The 25,404-nt window shown below is 48.3% G+C and overlaps 1 protein-coding gene across 1 annotated transcript; it reads right to left on the reverse strand.

Moving 5' to 3' along the window:
• Positions 1-1,952: 1,952 nt before the first annotated feature.
• nrip2 (nuclear receptor interacting protein 2) lies at positions 1,953-24,617 on the reverse strand. Its single transcript, XM_079759123.1, has 6 exons — positions 23,556-24,617; positions 13,151-13,531; positions 7,323-7,405; positions 6,318-6,412; positions 5,167-5,219; positions 1,953-3,800 (listed from the first exon to the last, which is right to left on the reverse strand). The coding sequence occupies exons 1-6, from the start codon at positions 23,712-23,714 to the stop codon at positions 3,684-3,686; spliced, it is 888 nt and encodes a 295-aa protein (XP_079615249.1). The 5' UTR covers positions 23,715-24,617; the 3' UTR covers positions 1,953-3,683.
• Between the last annotated feature and the right edge of the window lie 787 nt (positions 24,618-25,404).

Consider the following 25,404-nt stretch of genomic DNA (forward strand, 5'->3'; position numbering starts at 1 on the left):
TATTTCCATTTCCCAGGACATATAACTGACCTTCTGTTAACAGGCGGTCAAGCATGAATACCCCGGTCTCCTTGCTGAGTATTGATTTTGTGGAGGTGTTTCGTCAAACCTAAAGGCATGGATGGGTTCTCGAAAACAATATGCGTCTCTCTCCCTCTCTCTTTGCATGTTGGCAGGTGTGAGGCCTAATATATTATTAATTCAGGGACAGAGGCCTTCTGCTTGGCAGTTCGCATCGTTACGCCTCTCACTGTAATGCTCTCGGCTAGGAGACTCCCATCAACTCCCCAAGGTCATGTCAGGGTCACACACGTCATTACAAAAGTACTGTGGTTTAACAAACGCACTATTGGACAGAATTGCATTTTTGCAGACGTGGTGTCACTCAAACTGCGTCATCGTCTTACTAATACAGAAAGGAAAGTACATCGACGTTGTGGTTCCAGTGGTGTAAGGATGTGCATGGTTTATATAAGCGTTAACCACAGTGGTGGCCTATCTTCCTATCTTCACTGGATGTGTCAGGTTGAGTCAGTTCCGTAGGAGAGATAGTGCGGAGATGCCGTGCTCTACGGCTATGAGTGTGTGAGTGCTGCGTCTCTCTGCAGTCCTGCTCTCCGCTCTGACAGGAAGTAGTGCCATGACAACCGGTGCCGCCCTCTGATTAACTTAATCTGGTTGATGTGTGTAATAGCGTTGTTAGAACGGGCACGACTGTTTATCAATCAATTAGTCGTATTTTGCAGTTTATAAAAAATCTGGCAGAGGCCCATCAAAAGTTTCCAATAATAACTATTGATTTTGCTTATTATCAGAGAACGTATCTGTATATTTGAATTTCTGAATTTCCTATGCAGCAAATGTTTGATATTTTCACTTGATAAATGACAAAAATAAATGATTAGACTCAGTTCATTACAGTCAATATTCATTTAAAAATAGTAAATAATGGCTGATTAGTTTTACCCGTCGAAAGCCCAATCAATTCATCCACTGTTTTTTTCCAGTTCCACTCCCACGGGTCATCCCCCTCCATCACTCAACGATCGTTTCAGTGTCGACCAATCAAGAGTGTCGAACGCGCTACGCTAGCGTCAACAAGGTCGCCCAGTATTAGCATCTTTACGTGTGATTAGCCCGGGCTATATCGAGCGGTGGGGGTGGGGGGTCGGGGGTTTGATCCATCGACAGTCAGAGGAAATTGACCCCCTCAGGTCGGGAGCGCTGTGGGAACATCTGGTCTCCTCCGCGGAGTCGTGACGCGGCTCGGGCTTTATATAGCCCCGTAGCGGGACGGGGGGGGGGGGGGGGCACGGCAGGCGAGGCAGGCCAGCTGACCCCGACCAATAGGCAGACCACTGGGGGGATTACAGCTCTGCTGCGGAGTCCTTCCTCATGCTGAACGAGGGGTTCACGTCGTTCAGAACAAGTGGCGGACGTTAGATAAGTTGGACCTTTGGCGTCACTGGTCTGGGATTTACCTTCTCTCTGCTGCCCCCCCCCCCGAACTGGAATCATATTGGTTTTAACTATGTGCTTGCACTTCATGACTTATTATTTAATTCATCACCCATTGCACTGATTGTCTTTTTACGTCTTGTCCTCACTGTCCTTGTCCTGTTGCACTTTATTTGTTAAAGACACACACTGGAATGTTAAGAACATTTCCTATTGTGTTCTGCATGAATGGTAATAAAAAGTATCCTTATCCTTCTCCATTGGCATGAAAATGAAAAGTATATAATATTACGTCAATGGACCAACTTTTTGCTATTGAGTTTATGTTGCAGAAGGTGATTTTTCAGCTCTGATATTAGAGAATATATTAGAGCAACCGTTTTGCTTTCAAAAAGCTGCACTTTCACGTTATCTTTCCTCTTGTGGTTGAGATGTGGACAAATCCAACCCTGTGTGGGACGAATGATGAAATAAGTAACAAACAGCGGCGGAGCTAGACAGAATACATGTTTTCTTTAATAGGCAGAGAAAATACTGTTCCAGAAGAGAGATGACACCAAAAATAAAAATGTCTTTCCACAGTTAATTTCCCCCTACCCCCTCATAGTTAACCAAAGCACAGCGACAAGGAACTGAGAACTGATCAGTAAGACACACCTGTGTACGAACTAAGCGTAAAACCACTAAAAGGATCACTCCAGCACAAAGCAAGCGCACAACAGCGCCTGGGTGTTGTTGAAGCGGAACGCGAAGGCGTCTCTGGTGTGTGTGTGCGTGTTTGGAGGCACTCCTTGTTTCAAACCCCATAACTATGCTTTCCCCAGATGTACTCCACACACTTTTTGATGTTATCAGTCGAGCCCGACGGTGGCACAGTAAGGAATATTGAAGTAGCTCCTTTTGTCAAGCATTAGGTTTTTGCGTTTGTTTGAGGTTTATTACATGAACTAGACCGGACTTCTGATCGGTTGCCGACAGCCAATCAGGAAGGAGCAAAATCATAGTCATGTGATCACGCAAAGGCCAAAAAATAGTTGAGGATATAAAATGAGAGAAACACAGTAATAAATGATGTCCCCCAAAACAGAAGCTATGAAAATGCAATCGTGTGTTTAGCTAAGAAAACGCCAAAGGAAAAGCTTGTTGGACCGAATGCTAAATCTGACCTTGGCGTAGAACGGGTCTTTTGGCCCACGTGAAGAAAGGCAGCTGGGGTCGAATGTTTGGCAGCTTGTTTTAACCAGAGTTTTCTGGAGAACCCCCACCCCCCTGTCATTTCCCATGTGAAACACAAGCCATATATAAAAAGCCCTCGCTTTTAACGGCAACAAACACGCACACCACACACGCACACCACAGTCAACCCCACTCCCTACGTCAAACAGACACACACAAACATGCAGACTCGTACAAAAGCAGAAACTTTACAAAGTCATGCAGATGGAATGTTCTGGTAATCCTCGCCTGTAGAGTCCGGCTGAATACTTTTTATGAATAACTTCTTAATCCAGGCCATTTTGTGACTCTATGCCGTTTGCTCCACATTTGGAAATTCAATTAAATATATGTCAGAGAGGGAGAGGTCTAGACAAAGAGAGGGACGAGATAGAGAGAGAGTCACAGAGGTAGAGACAGAGTGAGAGAGATAGAGGTGCTTCACCTGGATTAATAGGAAAATGTCTTAAGCCTACTTTTGTTCACGTCACTTCCTAACTTCTACCGATAAATTGGCTTGCCCCGTCTTGGAATAAGGTGGCATGAAGTGAAAATCATTTTATATCAAACAACCAAATCGCGGATGAATCACCAGCACGAACGCACCAGATCAAGAACGACGGCTAAACGAAACAACTAATCATGAAAAACTATCTTATGATTGTCCATATAGTTGGGGGACGAGCCGGTAGGATTTGACTTATTTAATAGGTAGCCATGAGGATAATATTCATGAAGACTGTAACGACCCCGAAGTTGATCCCGGTGAACATCGTCAAATTCTACAAATTCTACAATTAACAATTACAACCGATGTAAACTCAAATAACCAATTGTGAGTATAGTGAGGCATGGGAGGGGCTTATCCAGGATCCGGCAGTGTGAGACGATGTGATTGGACAGTCCAGGCAACAAATCCCCTCCCCCTCCACGGCCACGGCCGATCAGCCCATCAGAAGCCGGCTTCGCAGACAATGAGGGCTGAGCCGCGCCCTCCAGAGCTGCCCTCCTCACAGGTTCTTGTTGGTGTCATGACGGCACTGGCTGCTGGCCAGCGGCACCTGGAAGGGCAGCTCTTCACCGGACCCCTGCAGCCGGAGGACCCGCCCACTCAGGTCGACGCAGCACTGTGATTGGGCGGGAAGAAGAAGAGGGAAATGACTGTGAAGCAGGCCGGGGCGAATGCCTAATGAAGTTGATGGAGTTTTGCCTCCAAAATAGACCATTTAAGGCGCGTTCTTTGCTCCATTAGAGCAATATTTTGTGTCGTGTTCGAAACTGGAGGCAAAATTTGTGCTCCGTATGCTTTGGCCTTCACACCTTGGCACTGATGCTATCGTAGCTGCTGCTACGTTGTAGCATTCTCTGTTAGTCAGGCTAGGGCTGAGAGTTAGCGGCCGATTGACGAATTTGCTAATTTCGATTTTATTATAATTTTTTCTTTTTTTTTCTGTTCTGGTTAGTTAGAAAAAATTGTATCACTTTTCAAATCTGATATATTAAGTTGCTTGGACTATTGCTGTACTTGAGTTTTATTTTTTGCTGTTTTTTGTATCATGGGAGAGGATATATGGTCAGTATGTAGACATGGGTTTAAATCATAGGTTCTTTTCACCTGTCAACTCACTCTCCATTACATTACACAAGCCCCTTTTGGGGATTGAATCGTCTGTGATTATATAAAAACATACGGCCGCGTTCATACTGACCCTCTATGGAGTCTGACTCATGTATTACTCATCGTTTGTTTGATACACAGCACTTTCTATTCCTCCCCCCCTCCTCTCTTTGTCTGGCTTTGTCGTTGGCCTCATTCTCCTCCCTGAGGTTCTGTTGTAGTAATGTCTCTTCATGTTGAAACACAGCTCTTCGGGATTTCCCTAGCATCCTTTGCCTTAATATTTCTGGAGAAAACACTTACCCACGAGCCATTAAATCTACTGTCTAACTTTGTTTTTTGGCCATGCTACCATCTTTCCATTTTCTGGAATACCCTGACTGACATTGAACATTACATGTTCATCTTCTGCATTGGTTGCTAGTTAAACAATCAATACTTTAATGTTTAAATCAATTCTCGTTACACGTGTGTCTCCCTGGACAGTGGCGCCCATTTCTTTGATGTTGTGCCTTTGGGTAACGCTCAGACAGTTGAATATTCCTTGCAGCAGAAGCGACCAGACGCAGGCAGCCCCCTTCCAGCACTTCTTGAGCCTCATCAGTCTTCTCTCTCCCCTGGAACGTTCCAGAACACTCTCGCTACGAGTGGCGTCTAATCTGTTGGAATCACACTGCCTTGCCACCTGTCTCTGTCTGACATCGGCACACATACTTAATTCATTGAGGAGGGGGGGGGGGATGTCTCTCTCGCTCTCTCTCTCGCACTCTCTCTCTTGGTTTAAGCAGAGAAGTCTGAGATTAAATCAGAAGCAGCTATATTTGAAATGGAAAACCGAGTAAGCAAAAGGGTACTTAGGCCAATGAGACACTTACTTTGAGTTCCAGAAGCGTCTGAAGACCCAGGCACAGCTCAGACACCTCATCATCTGCAAGGAACCACAGAGGAAGGAAAGGTAAGGGACAGAAAGAAGACATATTTAGACCCTTAAGGATGACACTGAGACTTTGAAAGAGGCAGTGAGTGCGACACAGATTTTGCAGTTGCCTGCAATGACAAACATGTCTCTGAATATGTATTTAATGTTTTGACAAGCACATAATAATCATTCAGTCCTGGAACCTTAACCCTTTTCATTACCATGTCATTAGCAGTTCTTAATGCAAATGAGCTTGAATTACTTTGAATTAGAAATTATACATTTCATACATTTCAGCAATGAACTGAAATGAAGTGCTCTGTAATTTCCAAAAAAGTCGGTAATTGCCTTCATGGATTAAATGCCCGTTTGCCTTCAAACGAATGCACAACCTCCTTAAAGGTAAAGTTCCACGTGACTGCCACTCAGCCTGACAAAAAGTCACGCTTACCGCCTGAATAATGGAGTACGCACATATGCAAGGACACTCTTCTAAGAGCAACCACGCTGACGTAACGAAACCAAACGAAGCAAAGAACACACACACACACACACACACACACACACACACACACACACACACACGCACGTGTCTGAAAGTGTACATTGCAGGTGCTAGTGGAATATTGTGCACTTGCTCTGTGGAGCTGGAGCTCTTTCCATCAGACGCTAATTCACCGCGCTATCCGGTTAGCATGCTGCAGCATAGTTAGGCCTGGAAAGTAGCATCAGCATTACCGTGACCACTTGAACGGATCTACCCTCAAACCCAGAACATAACGGCAGACACATACTCTTTCTTCTTTTACTATTTAGCATGCCTTTATCCAAAGCCGAAACACAGATTTTATTTTTAATTGACATGACATTAAGGAGCAGGTAGGGGTTGGGGGCGTCTTGCCCATAGGTGGCTTACAGACTTTGGGGTTCGAACCCAGAATCCTTTGCAGGAAGCAGAGTCAAACACCTTCACCTCCAGGTCCTCCATGACCCGGCCCCCCGTCTGTTTAAAGTGCCATATTTAGAAAAGCCCGAACAGGTTGTGATTTTCTATTGGTCCCTGCTTATCGTCGAGTGGGCCGGGCAGATTGTGGCGGGGGTCCGTACCTTTGACATAAGCAGAGCACTGGACCCTCTGTGTCCCCAGCTGCAGGTGAAGCCCCCTCACTGTGGGACCGGCACTGTCCTGTTCAGGAACCAGGCTGAGAGCGACACAAGACACATTACATATGTGCATACATACATACTGTACATACATACACTCATACGGACATGCATACATACACAAATACCTTCATGCACACACGCATACATACATACATGCATGCATACATGCAAACATACATGCATGCATACATGCATACATGCATGCATGCATGCATGCATACATACATAAAAACAGACAGACGCATTTAAACATCCATACATACACACACACATACAAACATGCATACAGAAATACATATAAACATGCACACAAACACATGAATATATACACACGCTCAAACAAAGAGGTGAAAGAAACTCAAAGGCCCAGACAAGGGCCGTATATGTGGCCAGCATCAATCACCAAATTGGTCGGGCTTTTCATTATTTTTCTGACATTCATATTTGAGTTGCTATTCCCTTTTGGCTCCTTTTCTTAATTGCCGTCGGTTGGCATTTCCATTTGGTATTCATGTGCACTCAACTAGAAGATTGCCCTCGCCTGAGACCACAGAGTGTTGAGCTCATGCGTTCTTTCCCAAGATCGCTTGCCTTTCTCCAGAATGTTTTCCTGGCCCCAATCGGTGCTGTCTTATGTGAGCATGTGAAGCCACTGGCTCTTTGAGACTGGATCTGTGACAAAGGTCGCTAGACAAAATACTCATCATTCATAGCTAGAGTTTTTCCAATGAAAGCCAAAACCTGGCCGAGTCCCAGACTACCACAGGCTACACCAAAACAATCGTCCTTGACCGTAATTCTCAAACCGGAGCCGGGTTATCAACTGCAAACGGAATCAGTCCGCAGTGATTCGTAGTATGCACGCCAGCTCCTAGAGCCGTGTGCGTGGGACTAGCTGTCTGCCTCCGTGAGAGAGCCGAAACAAAACAAACATTGATTTCGCACCCCAGTCTCCGGCAGCAGAAGCTGGAGATGTGGTTGTGTTGGCAACCGGTGTCGATGGAGGCTCTGACGTCTCCCTCGCAGCACTGGGGAAACAGGGCAAAGGTCGTTGGTCAGAACACAATGATTAATAATGGATTGAATTCATATAGCGCTTTTCTAGACACTCAAAGACGCTTTACAGTGAAGGGGGGACCTCACTAACCACCACCAGTGTGTAGCACCCACTTGGGTGATGCACGGCAGCCAATCTGCGCCAGAACGCTCACCACACACCAGCTTGAGGTGGCGAGTGAGGGAATTAATGAGTCGGCCGATTATACAGGAGGATGATTAGGGGGCCAGATTGAATGAGCCTGGTTGGGCCAGGACACCGGGGAAACCCCTACTCTTTGCGATAAGTGCCCTGGGATCTTTTATGACCTCAGTGAGTCAAGGACCTCGGTTTTACGCCTCCTCCGAAGGACGGCGCCTTCCACAGCACAGTGTCCCCGTCACTGCACTGGGGCATCGGGGCCTTCCACAGCACAGTGTCCCCGTCACTGCACTGGGGCATCGGGGCCTTCCACAGCACAGTGTCCCCGTCACTGCACTGGGGCATCGGGGCCTTCCACAGCACAGTGTCCCCGTCACTGCACTGGGGCATCGGGGCCTTCCACAGCACAGTGTCCCCGTCACTGCACTGGGGCATCGGGAGTGATGTTAAGGCCAGAGGGAAGAGTGCCACCTATTGGCCACCACCCAACACCACTTACAGCACCTGGTATTCCCAGGCGGTCTCCCATCCAAGTAATAACCAGGCCCGACCATGCTTAGCTTCCAAGATCAGACGAGGTCGGGCGTGTCCATGGTGGTAAGATTGTGTGTTGATGTGTTGTGTTGTTGTAGGACAGTATGTTACCTTGAACTGTATGACACAAATATGAGGAAACAGGGAACAGGTTGTGTGTCAGAACACAATGAAGGTGTGTTGATGGTGTGTTGATGTGTTGTGTTGTGGATGTTGTAGTGCAGTAGATACATTTTAACTGAATGACACAAATATTACTTTATAAGCATTACATAAGGATAAACAAGGCTTAGTTAACTAATTATGAAGCTATATTAAATTATAAAGTTTAATGTAACTTTGTATATTTTTTGTAGCGTTAATCATGTTAGAGTAGAACCAGACAATATTAACAAAATGTTTGTTTTTGTGTATGTGTTTGTTTGTGAGTAAGTGCGTACATGTGTGTGTTTTTGTGTGTTTGTGTGTGTGCGTCTGTGTGTCTTTAATCCAACCTTCAAGACCAGGCAAAGAAAAAGTATGTACTCTTCAAGATATCAAACAGTTGTTGTGTTAAACCAAACCACAGATGATATCTTGTTGTCGTATAAACACGCAATATCAATAATGTGTTACTGATATGTCGCCTAGGTCCACAGATCCAACCAATTCTGGGAAAACCCAAGAAGATATCACTTAATTAGGTTTTAAAGGAAATAACATCGTTATCGGAGCATGACAGGAAGTCAAGCCCTGTGAGGGTGACGTGGGCCTATTTCTGAGGAAATTAGCTTTTCTAATAAGCAGGTTTTTTTTGGTGTTAAGGGTGTCTGTTTATTTATATTTTAAATGGTTCAAATGATAATTAACATTTCAATTTTCAAAACACATGCAGGTGTACAGTCAAGTGTTAGGGTTAAGAGAATAATGAGAACCTGTTACTAATTAATGAATCAACCAACCTAATCGTGCTGTGAATCACATTGAGCAATTTTGTGTGGTTTTTGGTGTCAATGTTGGTGTCAATGATCTTTTTTTAGTTCTCTGAATTGCTGATTGAATCGTTTTTTTATCGGTGAGACGTTCAAATTTGTAACCGGGGCGATTCTAACTTTTGCCGTCATCACTCATTCATGTGTTTTCCCTTACGTAGGATATTAATACTTTAATTGGTGAATTATTAATGGTTTCGACCGGCAGATCGCACAACACTAGACAACACGCTCTTGGAAACGCTGATACTAATGACTGTGGGGGGGGGGGGGGGTGGTACACGAGACACAGGAAATGATACCTCCACACGCTGGAAGTGATGTTATCAGGGAGAAGGTTGCTATGGTAACCTTTGAGCGACAACAAAAACAAACTGCTCCACTGATTAGCCCTAACGTCGTAAGGTGAAACAACCAGGGGCGTAGCAAAGAGCCTTTCATCTCTAACGACACAACACACAACGCATGTGGGTCTCGCTGGTTAAGGAGGGTCTCCGCTCCCAGCTGAACCAGTTGCTAAGAAGAACCTTCAGCATGGTACACACATGTCCCTTCTCAGGGGAATGCAGTCGAGCCTAAACCAATAGGGGTTTTCCATGTGGTTCTGGAGGAAGAGCGGTTTCGACTTGTGACCGGAAGGTTGCTGGTTCGATTCCCGGCTCCTCCTTGCCGAGTGTCGAGGTGTCCCCGAGCGAGGCGCCTCGCCCTGACGGCTCCTGACCAGCCGGCTGTCGCCTTGTGTGGCTAACACCGCCGTCGGTGTGTTAATGGGGGTATGAATAGGAAAATGGGTAATATTGTAAAGCGCTTTGATTGGGCTGGCCACTGGTTGGAACTATATTTGAAGTCCATTTACCAAAGACCACGTTATTTAATAAAGAGTCTTTTGTCTACAGTATTTCCCATTCCTTCATAATTTATCCCTTTTGATATGAATAATAATAGTGACTTTTTAAAAGACGAATTAAAGAAGGCCCTGTGGTGTGCCGTTGTCTATTTGGATCTCAGCTCGCTTGTAGCAGGTGTCATGCACCCCCCCCACCCCCACCACATCAGAGAGCGGAGGAAATGGATTCACAGCCTATGGCGGCTCTGCATCTGCGTGGGTTTGGCTGGAGCTCTGTGGCACCACACCTATACGTCCTCAACCCTGACACGCTGAGACAAGCAAACTATTCAGTACGGTTGGAAAACCGGGGAGTGGTGACTCGATGGCCAATCGTCGCTTTAAACCGTCAACAACGGTTGAAACAACAAAATCAGGTTCCTTGTAAGACTGGGCAATATTTCAAATAATATGACACACTTATTGTATGTTGTACATCCTGGCACTTAATGTGCACACTTATTGTTGGTTGTAAGTCCTTGCACTTAACTTGTTAGTGCTTGGCAATTGGTTCTATGAACATCCTTACTGTACCGACAGAGATATATTGTTGTTTCTCTTTCCTCTGACAAATGTACTTATTGCAAGTCACTTTGGATAAAAGCGTCTGATAAACACCCTAAATGTTGATGGAAATAAGAAGGGTTTTCGCGATGAATCAGGACTTTTAGATGATTGTACATCGTGCTACGCTAATGAATTCATAGTTCCATGATTCAGCGTCCCGCTCTGCCCTACTTTAAAGGAGATGGTCGTTGAGGGTTGAGAAGCTGAGCAAAGCGAGCGCTTTTCTTTCTCCATGCTGGTTCCAAACTCATCATTTCATTTGAAGGGCATATTTTCAAATCAGATTTCTTTCAGACTGATTCGATTTGTCTTGAAAATCGGTTTTCATGGCTCTGCTACAACTTCCGAAGGAAGAATAGCATTGAATTATTGCTTCATCACACATTCGGGACCATCAAATATCACACATACTCCTTCCCACATTCCCGAGCCTGTTAAAGGGGACATATCATACCACCAGGTGTGAGTGGGATTAGCCTTACAAGCCGTTTCGAAAATCTGCCCCATATGACATCACTAGGGGGCGTGTCCACCTAGATCTGTGCTGGATAGATGAGCAATGTTTACTTCAGTCCACTGGGTAGGTTGGTGGACTGATCTATCCAGCACAGATCTAGGTGGACACGCCCACTAGTGATGTCATATGGGGCCGATTTTTCGAAACGGCTTGTAAGGCTAATCACCCTCACACCTGGTGGTATAATATGTCCCCTATAATAACCAGTCCCGGTGAGCCATTGGTACATGTCCTGTCTATGCCTCTGAGCCACCATGCTCTCGATGTAGGGCTGAACGCAGTCTCTATCTCTTCCGGGCAGGCAGGAGGTAACTTGATTTCCCCCCCACCTCCCCCCTGGGTCCGGACAGATTGATAACTAAGGGGTTGAACATTAGCGGTTAAATAAGTCGGTGAATGAGCAGGTTGAGAAGAACACAGCGACCAGAGTAATGAGTAACGAAACACAACACCGCTGACCCCAGCGTTTTAAAGGCTGACCGTGGTATTTGAAAATGGCACGTAATAAAAGCCTCCATCAAATGGCATGTGTTATTATGGTTTGGAAACATATTTTGTTGCGTGGTGCGTTATAGTCACCGATGCGTTTTCAAGCCTTCAAAATGTTCCTGTAATCGTGAAATCAAGCCCTGAAGTCTTACCCTCTAATCACTGCCTGGCATTTACCTTGTTTTTAGTTATTTATTCTGAGACTCATCTTTTCTCTTCATATCCGAATTTAAATGCTACGGAAAAACGTTATTCTAAATCAGGACCAATAAGGCATCAATCCATCCATCTATCCATCCATCCATAGATACAGGCCTACATCCATCCATCCATCTATTTAAATAGTATTCCAGTGCAAGGTTAAAGAACGATTGAAGCTACTCCACATTTATTTTTCTGGCACAAATCGCAGCTACATCTTTGGTTATGCTACACCTTCCTCAATAGATATCTATATCTATATCTGTATATGTGGTGTAACCACCTATCCTCCAATGATGCGGGTCATTATGGGATGTTGCAACCTCGGCTAGCAGCGATGGAGCTTTCGCCAGCCAAACAACTAAATACTCCATCCTTGACATCAAGTCAATCGTTGGAAAAACAAGCCCTTAAAAAACAAACTCATTGACGACAATTGATCGTCTATTCATAGAGTGTAACATCGGTTTGTCCCGGGCTGTGTGTTTAGCTGCATTTGTGCACCTGATGCAGAGTTTAGGAATAGACAGCATCTAGTTATTGCCGACACCCATTGTGTGAGATGATCCCTAACTGAGGGGTTTCTATTTCGGTGCTTCTCTTCTCTGGGTTTTCTCTGAACAAGTCGGGTTGAGTGGGACCACACTGTCCACAATGTCCAGACTATAGAGCACAGACTGTATAGCACAGGGCTCTATCCTTTTGTATTGTCAAAGTAGGCAAGGTTGTTCATATATATTACAGTGTTATATATAGCTCTCTACTGGCTTGGTGATCTGTTGTGTATTCGGATCAGTCCACAAACTGTGAATGCTACTGCTGTTGGTGTCACCAGGCGTGTTGGTGTATTTTTAGAATGGGTGTATGGGAGGAAAATGTCACAGCACCATTAAGACAGGACGGGCGTTCATTTAGAGGCGCCCATGACAGAGAAAAGGGAAGAGAAGGAATAAATAAAGGGCAATCATTGTATCATAGGGAGGGGAATTATCTGTCTTCGCCTTTTGAATGTGTGTGTGTGTGTGTGTGTTTGTGTGTGCCGTCGCATGTGTGCACGCACGTGCGTGCAGTTGCGTGTGTGTGTGTGTTTGTGTGTTTCCACGCACGTGTCTGCTGTTGCATGTGCGTGTCTGTTTGTGTGTGCTGTCGCTTGTGGGTGCTGTCGCCTGTGTGCACGCACGTGCGTGCAGTTGCGTGTGTGTGTTTGTGTGTTTCCACGCACGTGTCTGCTGTTGCATGTGCGTGTCTGTTTGTGTGTGCTGTCGCTTGTGGGTGCTGTCGCCTGTGTGCACGCACGTGCGTGCAGTTGCGTGTGTGTGTGTGTTTGTGTGTTTCCACGCACGTGCGTGCAGTTGCGTGTGTGTGTGTGTTTGTGCGTGCGGTCGCCTATGTCTACGTGGAACAAGGCACCTTGCACTGCACGACCAGGGCGGCGAGCGGCGGGCCCACCGTCCCCTCCCCCGTCTCGGCGGGGTCCGGCGCCCGCTTGGCGGCCAGCTCGCCGTCCTCCTCCTCCGTCTCCTCCTCCTCCTCCTCCTCCTCCTCCTCCTCTTCGTCGGTCCGCAGGCTGCGCTCGCTCTCCTCGGGGGAGTCCCGCTCCTCCGCGGAGTCGTCGGCCGTGCTCTCGCTCCGCTGCTCCTCGCCATCGCCCCCCCCGACTCCGCCCCCCCCGACTCCGCCCTTGTGGTCGGCGAGCGGCGAGCGGGTCAGGGCGCTGGCGTCTCGCGCCTCCCGCCGCAGCCGCGGGACGTTCCCCTCCATCAGCCGCCTCTGGACGATGCTGTGGGGCTGCTGCCGGGACAGAGCGGAGAGACGAGTTCAACAAAAACTCTGTTTGCTCGCCCCACAAGAGAGGCACCAAACTGCAGCGTTTGGTGCCTCTCTCTCTTTTTTGCTGTAGTGTGGAGTGTGTTGAAGGTAGTAGACAATAAAACTCCACAAAGTCTTTCACACAAACAGCAAAGTGCTACAGCTTTTGCTTGCGTTCTCGTCGAAGAAGCAGTTAGAACAAAGTCACTTGACAAATGATGTCTGAGTTGGCCAAACAAGTCGATTTGATTCAGCAAAAACGAATCCAACAAAAACTCAGTTTGCTTCTTTAGGATTCGGTGACGTGTTTTATGGTATCGATTAAGGTCTGAAATGACTCAATTATAACTTATTGTTTGATGTTTGTGAAAGCCACTTGATAAGGTGGAACAGCTCGAATTCCACTTTAGGCGGTCTCTCTCTTTTGGACCTGGGGGATATTGTGATATTGCGTGATATTGACTACAGCTGCACAGTGGGTCGGCTGTATTGTCTGGAGCACAGGAGGAACAGATCAAGAGTAAGCTGGACTGATGGCTGTACAACAATGAGAGAGAGAGACAGACACAGAGACAGAGAGAGACGTTTAGGTAAGGACAAGGAATACGTTTTGGAAAAGAACTTGGGGACTAAGTTGGAAGGTGGGGTGACTGAGACGGCTATTCTCTCGAATTAACCATGCAGAACATGCAGGGGTGGGGTGGGGTCACTCGTGGATGTATGCTGTATTAATCGTGTATGTATAATAGCGTCTGAAAGGTAGAAAAAGAGATTGGAGATAATAGTGTCGTAATCCTAATAATCCATCATCGGATATTGTGGGCCTCTCATCTCTCACCTGTGATATCTCTTTGTGGTTAAAATAAAATGTACGACATTGTATACATTTCAATGACTTCACCTGCATACATTAGCATTCTGCAGGTGATCAAAATCATGAAATACGAGCGCAATCACAATGTTATGAGGACATTGTGGAAGTTATGCACGGCACCATTTGTCATCAACAAGCAAACGATGGCTCATTCACGATTCAGTGGTCTGGAGGGGCCAAAGTTAATCACTTATCCCATTCTGCAGAAGGACTTAGTCTCTTTCACCTCGGGTCGGGCCCTTGGCCAATGAACACGTGCCTCTGGCAGATCATTGTGGGTAGGCCTTGGTTCACGTGCCTCAGTCTGCCATTCAGATGACAAATAGGGGATGAACACGGCCTCCACACGAGAACACTTCCGATGCACCTCGGCCAGTACGTTTGTACCGGGTCCCAATGATTCTGCCCCCGGCAATACAACTCGTCATCGTGGTCGTGTATGAGCTCTTTGTTAGAATAACAGAAAGCTTCTTGCTATTCAGTCCTATTAAGGTGTCCAGTGAATACACACACACACACACGCATGCGCACACACACACACACGCACACACACGCATGCGCACGCACACACACACACACACACACGCATGCGCACACACACACACACACACACGCACACGCATACACACACACACACACACACTATGAATTAAAGTGCAGGTTGTGCGAAAAAAAATCTCTTTCTATGACATGAAATATGAGATATGAAAAAAAACAACAGAGGTTTTTCCGATGCTTCTCATTGGTTGCTCTGAGGGCCAAACTGCTGCCTCACAACCCCGTCATCTACATTTGTGTGTAGTCTTCTACTACTCAGTCATTAAGGAAGCTATTTTTATCGGCGGTGACGTACCGGTGGCGGTGCAGAGACCGGGGGTGGTCGCGAAGGAGCGATGCCCTCAGACACAGGGGGTCGATGTCATAAGTCAAGCCCTCGTTCGATTTCTTCGAACACTCGTTCGATTTTGGAGCGACTACAAAAGGGCCCTCGTCCTGCCCGATCGACGGACACAAAAGACCCAGGTCCGACCGCAGGATGGCTGGGTCGATGGAGAGAGAGGGGGGTGGGGGGGGATGTCATGGAGCGAATGGAGCCTGTAGTGTAGGGAGTAAGGCGCTACAAAGCCCCTACTTCACGTGGTGAGCGGACAAGCCTGTTGAGTTACCGATCGCCCCCCCCCCCCCCCGCTTGATGCAAAACACTCATACGTGCGCTTTAAGTCAAACTTAACAAGACCAAGGGATGCTTAACGTCACGCAAGGACAACGGTAAACGACAAGCGAGTCATTACCATGAATTCATATCCACTTTAGGCTGTCTCTCTTTGGGACTTTGGGATATTGACTACAGCCACACAGCGGGTGGGCTGGATTGTCTCAGCACAGCAGGAGGCGGAGAGAGAGAGAGAGAGAGAGAGAGAGAGAGAGAGAGAGAGAGGGGGGGGGAGGGAGAGAGAGAGAGGGAGAGGGAGAGAGAGAGAGAGAGAGAGAGAGAGAGAGAGAGAGAGAGAGAGAGAGAGGGAGGGAGGGAGGGAGAGAGAGAGGGAGAGAGAGAGAGGGAGAGGGAGAGAGAGAGAGGGGGGAGGGAGAGAGAGAGAGAGAGAGAGAGAGATGCACACTTAGTATTACAATCCTACCCTGACATGCAACATAACACCAACATCGTCTTGTTTGTGTGACCAGTGGCTCCATCAGGTTTATATTCTTACCCGGATGTTGTATTCACACTATTATAACTCGTGTGGACGCATATCTTACAATCAGTATCCCGCCTATTCCTCTATCTCTGTACACAGCTCTCATCTTCTACCAGCTAAACCTATTCAGCAAGGGCTTTTATACCATCTAATTCACCAGGCCGTTTACCAAGGGAGAGATAACCAGGGACTAGAACTCTTTAACTAGCCGTCTGGCGCGGTCACTAAATGAACCAGCTGATGACGGAGGTCCCCACTCCACACCCCCCCCCCCCTGCTGGGAGTCAGTCAACCTTCACTGATGATGATGAGGAACATTCAGCCGGACAGATCTGAGCCACTGTTTACCTGTACACAGTGGTCGCCACGTCCACTGTGTTCTCTGAGCTAGGTTGCACTCACTCTCTCACCTCTGCTTTCTCTCTCTCTCTCTCTCTCTCTCTGTCACTCTGTCTACCGGTGAGTAAGACACAGCTTCTATCCTCATGTCGATCAATGCCTTCAGATCATTTACATTATTTTCTTTAAGAAAACAATGTTTCAATGATGTTGAATCCTGCCAAATCTGCTTTAAACATCACCTGAGCTATTTGAGGTTAATAAACCTGTAAATGCTGCAGTGAAGAAAAGGTTGATCTCGTTCTGTTTTCAGCGTTTCACCTGTCTGCAAAAATAAAATAAAAACACATTGTCCTTAAATTATCATTTGTTACCAAACTCCCACAGCGGTACGATGATGAAGTGGCCATCGGTGCCTAATCTCCACAGTGAATAGCTCTTGTTCCCCCGCTAGCCAAATGATTAGCTGGAGCTAATCTGCGCTAGGTGGGTCTGAGCCTGCCGCTTTACAGCTCAGACAATCCAACACACTGGGTGGACTGAACGGGGCCCCAGTTAGCCTTAGCCTGAGTTAGCATGTTTATTTTCCAGAACGTTCCAACCGGGAATCCAGGATTTTTAGAGAAGAGTGAGAGGATAATGTCGCCAACATCCCCCAGCGGAGGAAAAGAGCACAGGGGAGATTGAATGTGACAGCCACTAGACACACATGGTAATTTTCCTTAATCTCTCTCTCTCTCTCTCTCTCTCTCTCTCTGATGGAGGGCATCTGTTTTCTCTGTCTGTTTGCTCCAGGGTCAGTTAGCGCTACACCAGAGTCAGCTTAGCAGGGAATCGTGTTACCATGCATGCAAACTGTCCACGCTACGATGGATAACAACAACAACAACAACAGCAACAACAACAACAACAAAATGGCTGCGAGAGGCGGGATGATGAGTAGAGTGTTGTCAGCCTGGTCGTCGTATAATTCTAGGGCGCTGTTCATCATGAGCAGGACGTACTCCATCACCAGATGCGACCAGCCAATCGCGTGTCTGAAGGACTTCAGAAGCCTTCCTCCTGATTTTCTTTGGGAGGGGGGGGGGGGGATTTCCATCTTTGGTGTGCGGAGACGTCGTTGTTGTCCTCTTTGTTTTAAATCTCTATTCTCGAGGCACCACTCCTCTCAAGGTGATTCATTCAGGTTTAACGGCCGCTGCCTTTACCCCACACGGGGATATACGCCCCACAGAGGGGGTATGCGTTCAGTGGATCTACCCTCTGAGTATTAAACACCATCCGTTGAGGCTCACCCCTTCCCTAGCCCCACCGCCATCGTTAAGGGCTGATTATGGTTCATACCATGATCACAACGCGTTCACAGCAACGCAAGGACCACGCAGACGCGTCGACGCAGTCGTGGGGTTTTAGTGGGCGGACCAATCGCAGCCCTTGCTGCTGCGTCGCCTCGACGCAAGGTTACAATTTTTGGGAGGCGCACGAGGGTCCGCAAGGACGTGAGGGGTCCGTAACCGCCTTGCGTTGCGTGGACGTGGGGCCATAATCAGCCCTTTATCCTGCTTCGCAAGGAATAGGCTGGTCCTAGTGCTAATAAAGAGCTCTCCCAGGCGCTAGTCTCTCCCCTTTATAGCCACAGGTTGTTTAGCTCAAGCTAGGCTCCGGCTGTTAGCGAGCTAGCTTCACAGGGCCGGACTCCCAGCAGGACATGGTTTCCTTACAAATGTGAGCGTTGGCGTTTGGACGCCGACTGTGCTACATTAAAGATTAAACACATCCCGTGTACACACATCCCGTGTACACACATACGCACATGCACCCACGCACACACACACACACACACACAGGGTCTTTGTGTCTGTTCATGAGTGTCTCTCTCTCTCTCTCTCTCTCTCTCTCTCTCTCTCTCTCTCTCTCTCTCTCTCTCTCTCTCTCTCTCATACTCTCTTTCCCATTCTGATTAGTTTTGCCCAGTGGCTGCCTCTGTCACACAGAGACCAGCAGGCCACATCTGCTCCGTCTCCTCCTCCTCCTCCTCCTCCTCCTCCTCCCTGTGCTCCTTCCTCTCTGTGCTACGACTCTCTCCTCCCTCCCTCCCCCTCCCTCCTCCTCTGCCTCCCTCGCTGAGCGCTTTCAGGGCCTCCATCTTTTTCTCCCTCCCCTGTTTGATCTCCCCTCCCTTTTAATCTCTCTCCCTCTTTTATCTCTCTCTCTCTCTCTCTGTCTCTCTCTCTCTCTCTCTCTCTCTCTCTCTCCCCTCTCTCTCTCTCTCTCTCTTTTATCTCTATCTCCTCATGTGTCTTATCTCTCCCACCCACGTTGCTTCATCCCCCCCCCCACCAAGTCGTTAGTCGTTTTTTCTTTTTGCGTTGCTGTCCTCCAGTATTTATAGCCTGCTCCCCCCCCCCCTCTCTCCCAGCTGCCACCCCCCCCCCCCCCCCCCCCCCCCCCCCCCACACACACACACACACACACACGCACACACACGCACACAAACACACACACACACACACACACACACACACACACCCCTCCAAGCTCTCCACATCACCGCTAAGGCGGGGTCCGGCTCCCTGTCGCCTCACACGATAGGGCCGGTGAAAGGATGAACGACCGAGGATGCAAGGATGGCTCCATCAATGGGTGGATGAAGGATGGATGATGGACACGAAGAAAGGTGGATGGAAGGATGGATTCATGTGTGGTGGATGAGTGGATAGAAAGACACGGAATAGAAGGCCGGAGGACCTCATGGACACATTGGTTCAAACGACGAATAAAGAAGACGGATGATGGAAAGATGGATGGATTCATCCATCTTGTCTGGACAGACAGACAAGCCTAAGCGTCCCTCACTGCAGTCGACTCAACACTTTGTTGGTGAAAGGGACGAGGCTCCAGAGGAACCCCCGCCAACCCCTGCAGGCCGCTGGCGGTAATGATCGACAGCGCCACGGGCACTCCGGGGGGGGGGGGGGCCTGTGTCTCAATTCGTCCGCAGACCGCGAGGGAACTACTGGGGTGACGCGTGAACGCAGACGCCGGCCAAAACGGAATGTCTGCCATTGAAACGAAATCGCATGTGACGCGGCCTTCCAGTTTCAGGTCCTCGTAGTCCCGGGATTGACGGGATGATTAAGGTGCACACCCCCCACGTAGACCCGTCAGGTGGTTTATTCTAGGGAACCAATCGCGTGAGCGCAGCATTCTGTCGTCTCATTGGTTGTTAACCGTATTGACAGCGAGGCCTTGGGTTGGAATAAAACAGCAGAAGTTAATCTGGAGTACACCTCTGTTACACTGGGCCAGTTGTATGTTCACAAAGACACAATCCCACATATGTACACACAAGCTGACTCACACAAACATTACCGTAGAGAGCAGCTTTAGAAGGGGAGGATAGGATTCAATCTGATAACAAGAAGTCGTAGTAATAGACTGAGAATGAGAGAACGAGGGAGGGAGAGGGAGAGAGATGGAGAAAAGGCGAGAGAGAGGAGATAGTTTGGTGTTTAGGTGTAGAAGAGATGGCAGGTACAGCTTTGGAGAAAGGCTGGTTAGGTTATGCTGACATATTGAAACGAACATGCTCAGAGTGTCTGCCAAGATATATTAAGCTCTTTCCCTCTCTCTCTCCTTCTCTCTCTTCATCCTTCCTCTCTCTCCTCTGTACAGTTTCATAATATTATGTCAAATAATCCTCTCCTTTCTTCCATCTCTCCTTCCCCTCCTCCCTTCCCCTTCCCTCCCCCTTCCTTCTCCCTCAAATTCTCTTCTCTCCTCCCCTCTCCCGCGTCCTGGATGGTGCGTTTGCCCTTTTCATCCTCTGCCTCCCCTTACTGCAGCCTCGCTCCGGAGAGAGGGGGAGAAACAGAGAGGGTGGGAGAGGGTGGGAGAGAGGGAGCGCAACAGGGAAAGCGACAGGGAGAGGGAGAGAAAGGATGAGAGGGAGGGAGGGAGAGAGGGAGAGGGAGCGCAACAGGGAGAGCGACAGAGAGCGCCTTCAGGCTAGAAAGCAGCCAGCGAAAAACAAATTGAGTCTTATGTAAGCGGCTCCGCTGTTGTATTACACAGTAGACTGGAAGGGCCAGGCAGGCCTGAACAACAGAGCCCACAACCAGGTTACCTCTAAGTGGTCTGCACAGTGTCCCCCTATAGACCCCTTCACCATAAAATCACAGCTGGTTTCCCTCTCGCTCTCGTTTAAGCTTTCTCTCTCTCTCTCTCTCTCTCTCTCTCTCTCTCTCTCTCTCTCTCTCTCTCTCTCTTTCTATCTATCTTTTTCTCTCTCTCTCTCTCCCCCTCTATCTCTCTCTCTCTCTCTCTCTCTCTCGTACATATTGCTCTAAATCCATTTTATATAATTTAGCTGCTGCATTTCTTGGCCCAGGGATCGAGGTGATAGCAGGGATGGTACCGAGAGTCAAAGGTTTCTCAAATCCTCAGATCCAGGCCAGGGATTCCTGTGTCGGTGAAGCGTGTAATAAACACGCTGTCACGCTGTCATATAAAATCACCATTCCTGCTGGCTGCTGCAAATTGTAGTTTTCAGGATTATTATCTCAAATCTATCGTCTATTGTATCTGAAGAGGATGCGGCTAGTCTGGTAATACTGTCCTATGCTATTAATCAGCCTGCCAAGGTGTATAATTACCCAGCATGCACCTCTGATTAGACTCCCCCCCCCCCCCCGGGCGAAATGGAGAGATATGTATTTGAAACCAAAGGGTTATTCTATAGGGAGTATTGAAGTGGTGAAGGTGAAAATGGTCATCAAAGCAGTAGGGGGGGGAGAGAGGGAGGGCGGTTGAGATGAGAGGACATTACTCTATAGAACCCTGTCTCTCCTTTCTGAAGATACTAAGAATGTCAATTTCATCCTGCAAATTACATTTTCTTTTTGAATTGTAACAGGGGGATTGCAGGCTGAAAAAGCTATGAGCGATACATATGGCTTTCTTTATTTTCGTAGGGTTGTGGTGGTGAACAATGGCTCCTATAGGGGGGATTCAATCATGTGGCGTCAAAAGCACATTCCAAGGTGCTGCCATCTCGGTACATCTTAGCCTGAGACCAACCAAGGCGACCAACAGTTGTTGTTTTTATAATAAAGGTGAAAAAGCACCAAAATGGCGGACTAGAATGCGTGTGACGTCACGTGAAAACCTAACTTAACTATTTTTCCACACTAAAAGCGATATATTACAGAGTGTGTGTTTCAAGAACCCCACCCACCTCACAATAGAAAAATAATGTATTTCATTTCTAAGGTGTCTGGGATGAAATTCAAACAGAAGGTTTGCAATATGATATTGAAATTGCTAAAAAGAACATTGTGAGTGAACGAGTGCAAGGGCCTTATTGACCTAGCGGCCATCTTGGTTCCATCTTGGTTCCATCTTGGTTCCACCTTGGTTCCATCTTGGTTCTAACACTCAGTTCCCCCCACCCAGCGAGCGTTGAGAACCAAAATGGCCCCAAGATGGCCACTGGGTGAATGAGGCCCATGGAGACTCTATCTTTGTGAGAGAGCTTTGGGAAATCTGGCACGCCAACCGTAGCACTCTAAAGTATGTCATGACAGTCAGAGGGCTGAGTCCCATCAGCCAGAGACAGGGGGGCTACGTCGGTGGGTTTGGGTCTGGGATGGCGTACCCAGCGAGGTCATAAAACATAGAGGGGGAGGGAGGACGACTGAAGGGAGAGACTGTAGCTCAGCAGGAACCACCAGCCAGATCGGTGCTGAATATAGACGCATCAGATTTATTTGTGTGTCATTTTGTGGCTTACATGTACCATGACTTTTTTCTCTCTCTCTGTCTCTGTCTCTCTCTCTCTCTCTCTCTCTCTCTCTCTCTCAGAGGGGATGTGAGCTACAGAGAAGAGATTTCCTGTGTACACCGAGCTCAGCCATGCCTGAATCTTTCATGATCTGTGCAGCCGTCACTTCTCGTTCTGCAGGCTGCATCTCCCGGCCCAAGATACACCGCAAACACACAAACTAACGCACGCACACACACACACACACACACACACACACCTTCAGGCACCATCAAACACTAGACAATCACAAAACCCCACCTGCACGTGTATACACACACACAACTACCCCAACCACAAAAACATACACACCTAACACAAACACACACACAAACATTAACACCTAACAATTACACTCGCACACAAACTCAGAAACCTGCCCCCCCCCCCCCCACACACACACACACAAACAAACAAGCACACCTCACACCTACAGGAAACACTGACACAATCACAGACCCCACCTACACACGTACACACACACACACACAGACACGCAAACCTAACAAGAACACTCACACACACATTCAGACACCTACCTCCGCCCCCACACACAGACACACACATTCTCTCTCTCACACACACACACACAAACACAACCGTGTGTGAGAACAGGTGGCTCCGGTTTGAGTCATTAGCCGGATCCTGTTAAGCGCTCCAAACGGCAGCATCGATCGGCTCGCTCCAACCCGACCTGCAGCCTCACGCACACGATAGCTCAGCCCTGAGACGTCTCCTCAGAGACCGGCTCCTCCGTCGGACGTCTGCGTGACATCTACACCTGTTGATTTATTAAGGAGGGCGGCGGGCCGGGGTGGGTTCACCTTACGGGGACTTTTGAGAGGAGGCCGCTCTGAGACGATAAGAACCCTGACTCCCTGATGAGCACCACACCGGTAGGCAGAAGTGCGCCGATGACCTCGTCCCCAGCACGTGTCAGCCAATGGGTGACGTCGTCACGGGCCGCGCGCCCATCACTGTTAGAGCTCGTAGTTCCGGCTTTAAGACGATACGTAACTGCCGGGTTACGTATCCTCAGTCAGGCGAGGTGAGAGTGAGTAAGGTAAAAACCTGAATATCTTTAGACGCTATTATACCATTATTATATAGTATTCTTCGAGTGAACAAGGATTACAATCTGTGCTGGTGCACGCCGCATTACAACAACATAATTAGAATTAATCAAAATGATTAATAGCTATGTCCCCCCCAGGGCTGGCCGGCTGCCTGACCCCGCTCCCCTCCCACGACTCCGGTCCAGTACCGGGTACTCACCAGGTCTTTGGTGGTGCCCAGCCTCTTCAGGCCGTCCAGGGGCAGCAGGTCGGCCGAGTCCTTGTGGGTGAACAGGGTGGCCTGCTTCAGCCGCCGCTGCTGGTGGAGCGCCGCCTTGTCCCTCAGGGCCAGCTCGCCCCCCTTCGTCGCCTCGCTCATCCTCTCAGAGATCAGACACCCCCCCCCCCCCACCCCCCGAGGTCCGTCCGCGCTGCCTGTCCGGTTGTTTGTGTCTTGGTGTCACGCTGTAGCGCCGGTGGGAGCTGGTCAGCAGTCCGTCGCCGCTGGGTTGGTTAGTGATGAGCCGGTGGGTTGGTTAGGTAGTTAGCTTGTGAGTTGGTTAGTGATGAGCCGGTGGGTTGGTTAGTGATGAGCCGGTGGGTTGTTTAGGTGGTGATCCGTTGAGTTGGTTAGAGAGTGAGCAGGTGAGCTGGTTGGGTAGTTAGCCGGTGAGTTGGTCTCTGTACTCAGGCGGTGGAGGGAGGAGAGAAGGTCTCAGCGCTCATCGCGGTGGAAGAAACTGAACGCACATCGATGCAGCGCACACACGCTCACTCACACATACACAGAAGCTCACTCAGCCCCACTTAACTCTCTCTCTCTCTCTCTCTCTCTCTCTCTCTTTTAAAGCAGGAGGCAGGCCCACAGAGGCTGAAGGAACGAGCGAACGAGAGCAAAGACAAAAACGCAGCCGATTGTTGTCTCACGGTGTGCGGTGTCCTCTCTTAGGTCCTCGGGCAACCCCCCCTCCCAGACCCGCGGCCCCCCTCCCCCAGAGAGACCCTTCCTCCCTTTCAGAGGAACGCGCTCCGACAACCAAAAACGTATTGTTGCGAATTGTTCCTCCTCACAGCTCAGAGAGATGAAGCTCTTCTTTAGAGGGTAAGGGGGGGGGGGGGGGCCGAGGAAGAGGAGGAGGCTGAGGATGAGGATGGTGATGAAGAGGACGTAGTCTCAGCTGCTCTCGATGCTGCTTCTGCTGCCGTCTGTTCCCAACCTATCTGTCCCTTCTGCGCACCAAGAGCATCGCTAGCACGGCGCGCTAGAGTGTGTGTGTGTGTGTGTGTGTCTGTGTGTGTGTGTTTGTTTTGTTCCCTCCCCTTAATGGTCTGTCCTTGAAGCGCTCTCTCTCTCTCTTCTCTCTCTCTCTCTCTCTCTCTCTCTCTCTCCCCTCTCTCTCTCTCTCTCTCTCTCCCCCCCTCTCTCTCTCTCTCTCTCTCTCGTGTCTTTCTATCCTTTGCCCTCTCGCTCTCTCTCCACTTTCTTACTCACATCTGCCACCACAATGTGTATCATGTACACCCTTGTAAACCTCTCTCAGTCAGTCCCTCACTCACTCACACTCTCTCTCACACACACACACACACACACACACACACACACACACACACACACACACACACACACACACTGTCCCTCCCTCTTACTGTCACAAAAGGATGTTAATAACCTGTCAACATTTTCTTTCGGGAATTCTCTAGACGAGAAAAGACACACACAAACACAAATGTCACAAATACACTCTGTCTTGTCAAGAAACCCTGTCAACCGTCCTCCACACACACACACACACAAACACAACCACACACGTATGGGCAAACGAGGGCATGCACATACACAGTTCGGCTACTGCCCTGATTAGCAATCATGAATGTGAAAATAAATAATGTTAATAAAAGTGTTGTGTCTCAACAATGGGATACTGCCGTGTAAGCTGATCCTTGCGACATTGGTTAAATTGTAGTATATTACATAAGATGAATAAGAGTATTAATACACACATGGCTTGATCCTACTATTGCTATAGTCTAATGTCAGCGCATATGAGGCGTGTTTGTTGGTTTGTTCA

The sequence above is a fragment of the Pollachius pollachius genome (genome assembly GCF_949987615.1).
Source record: "Pollachius pollachius genome assembly, contig: SUPER_4_unloc_1, whole genome shotgun sequence".
NCBI lineage: Eukaryota > Metazoa > Chordata > Actinopteri > Gadiformes > Gadidae > Pollachius > Pollachius pollachius.

Bases quoted from the DNA above. Each gene is read 5' to 3' on its own strand.
- nrip2 (XM_079759123.1), bottom strand. From the start codon at position 23,714: ATGAGCGAGGCGACGAAGGGGGGCGAGCTGGCCCTGAGGGACAAGGCG. The intron at 13,532-23,555 runs GTGAGTACCCGG...CTGTCCCGGCAG, and splicing joins TGGGCACCACCAAAGACCTG to CAGCCCCACAGCATCGTCCA. The intron at 7,406-13,150 runs GTGCCTTGTTCC...CTGTTTCCCCAG, and splicing joins CCCTGGTCGTGCAGTGCAAG to TGCTGCGAGGGAGACGTCAG.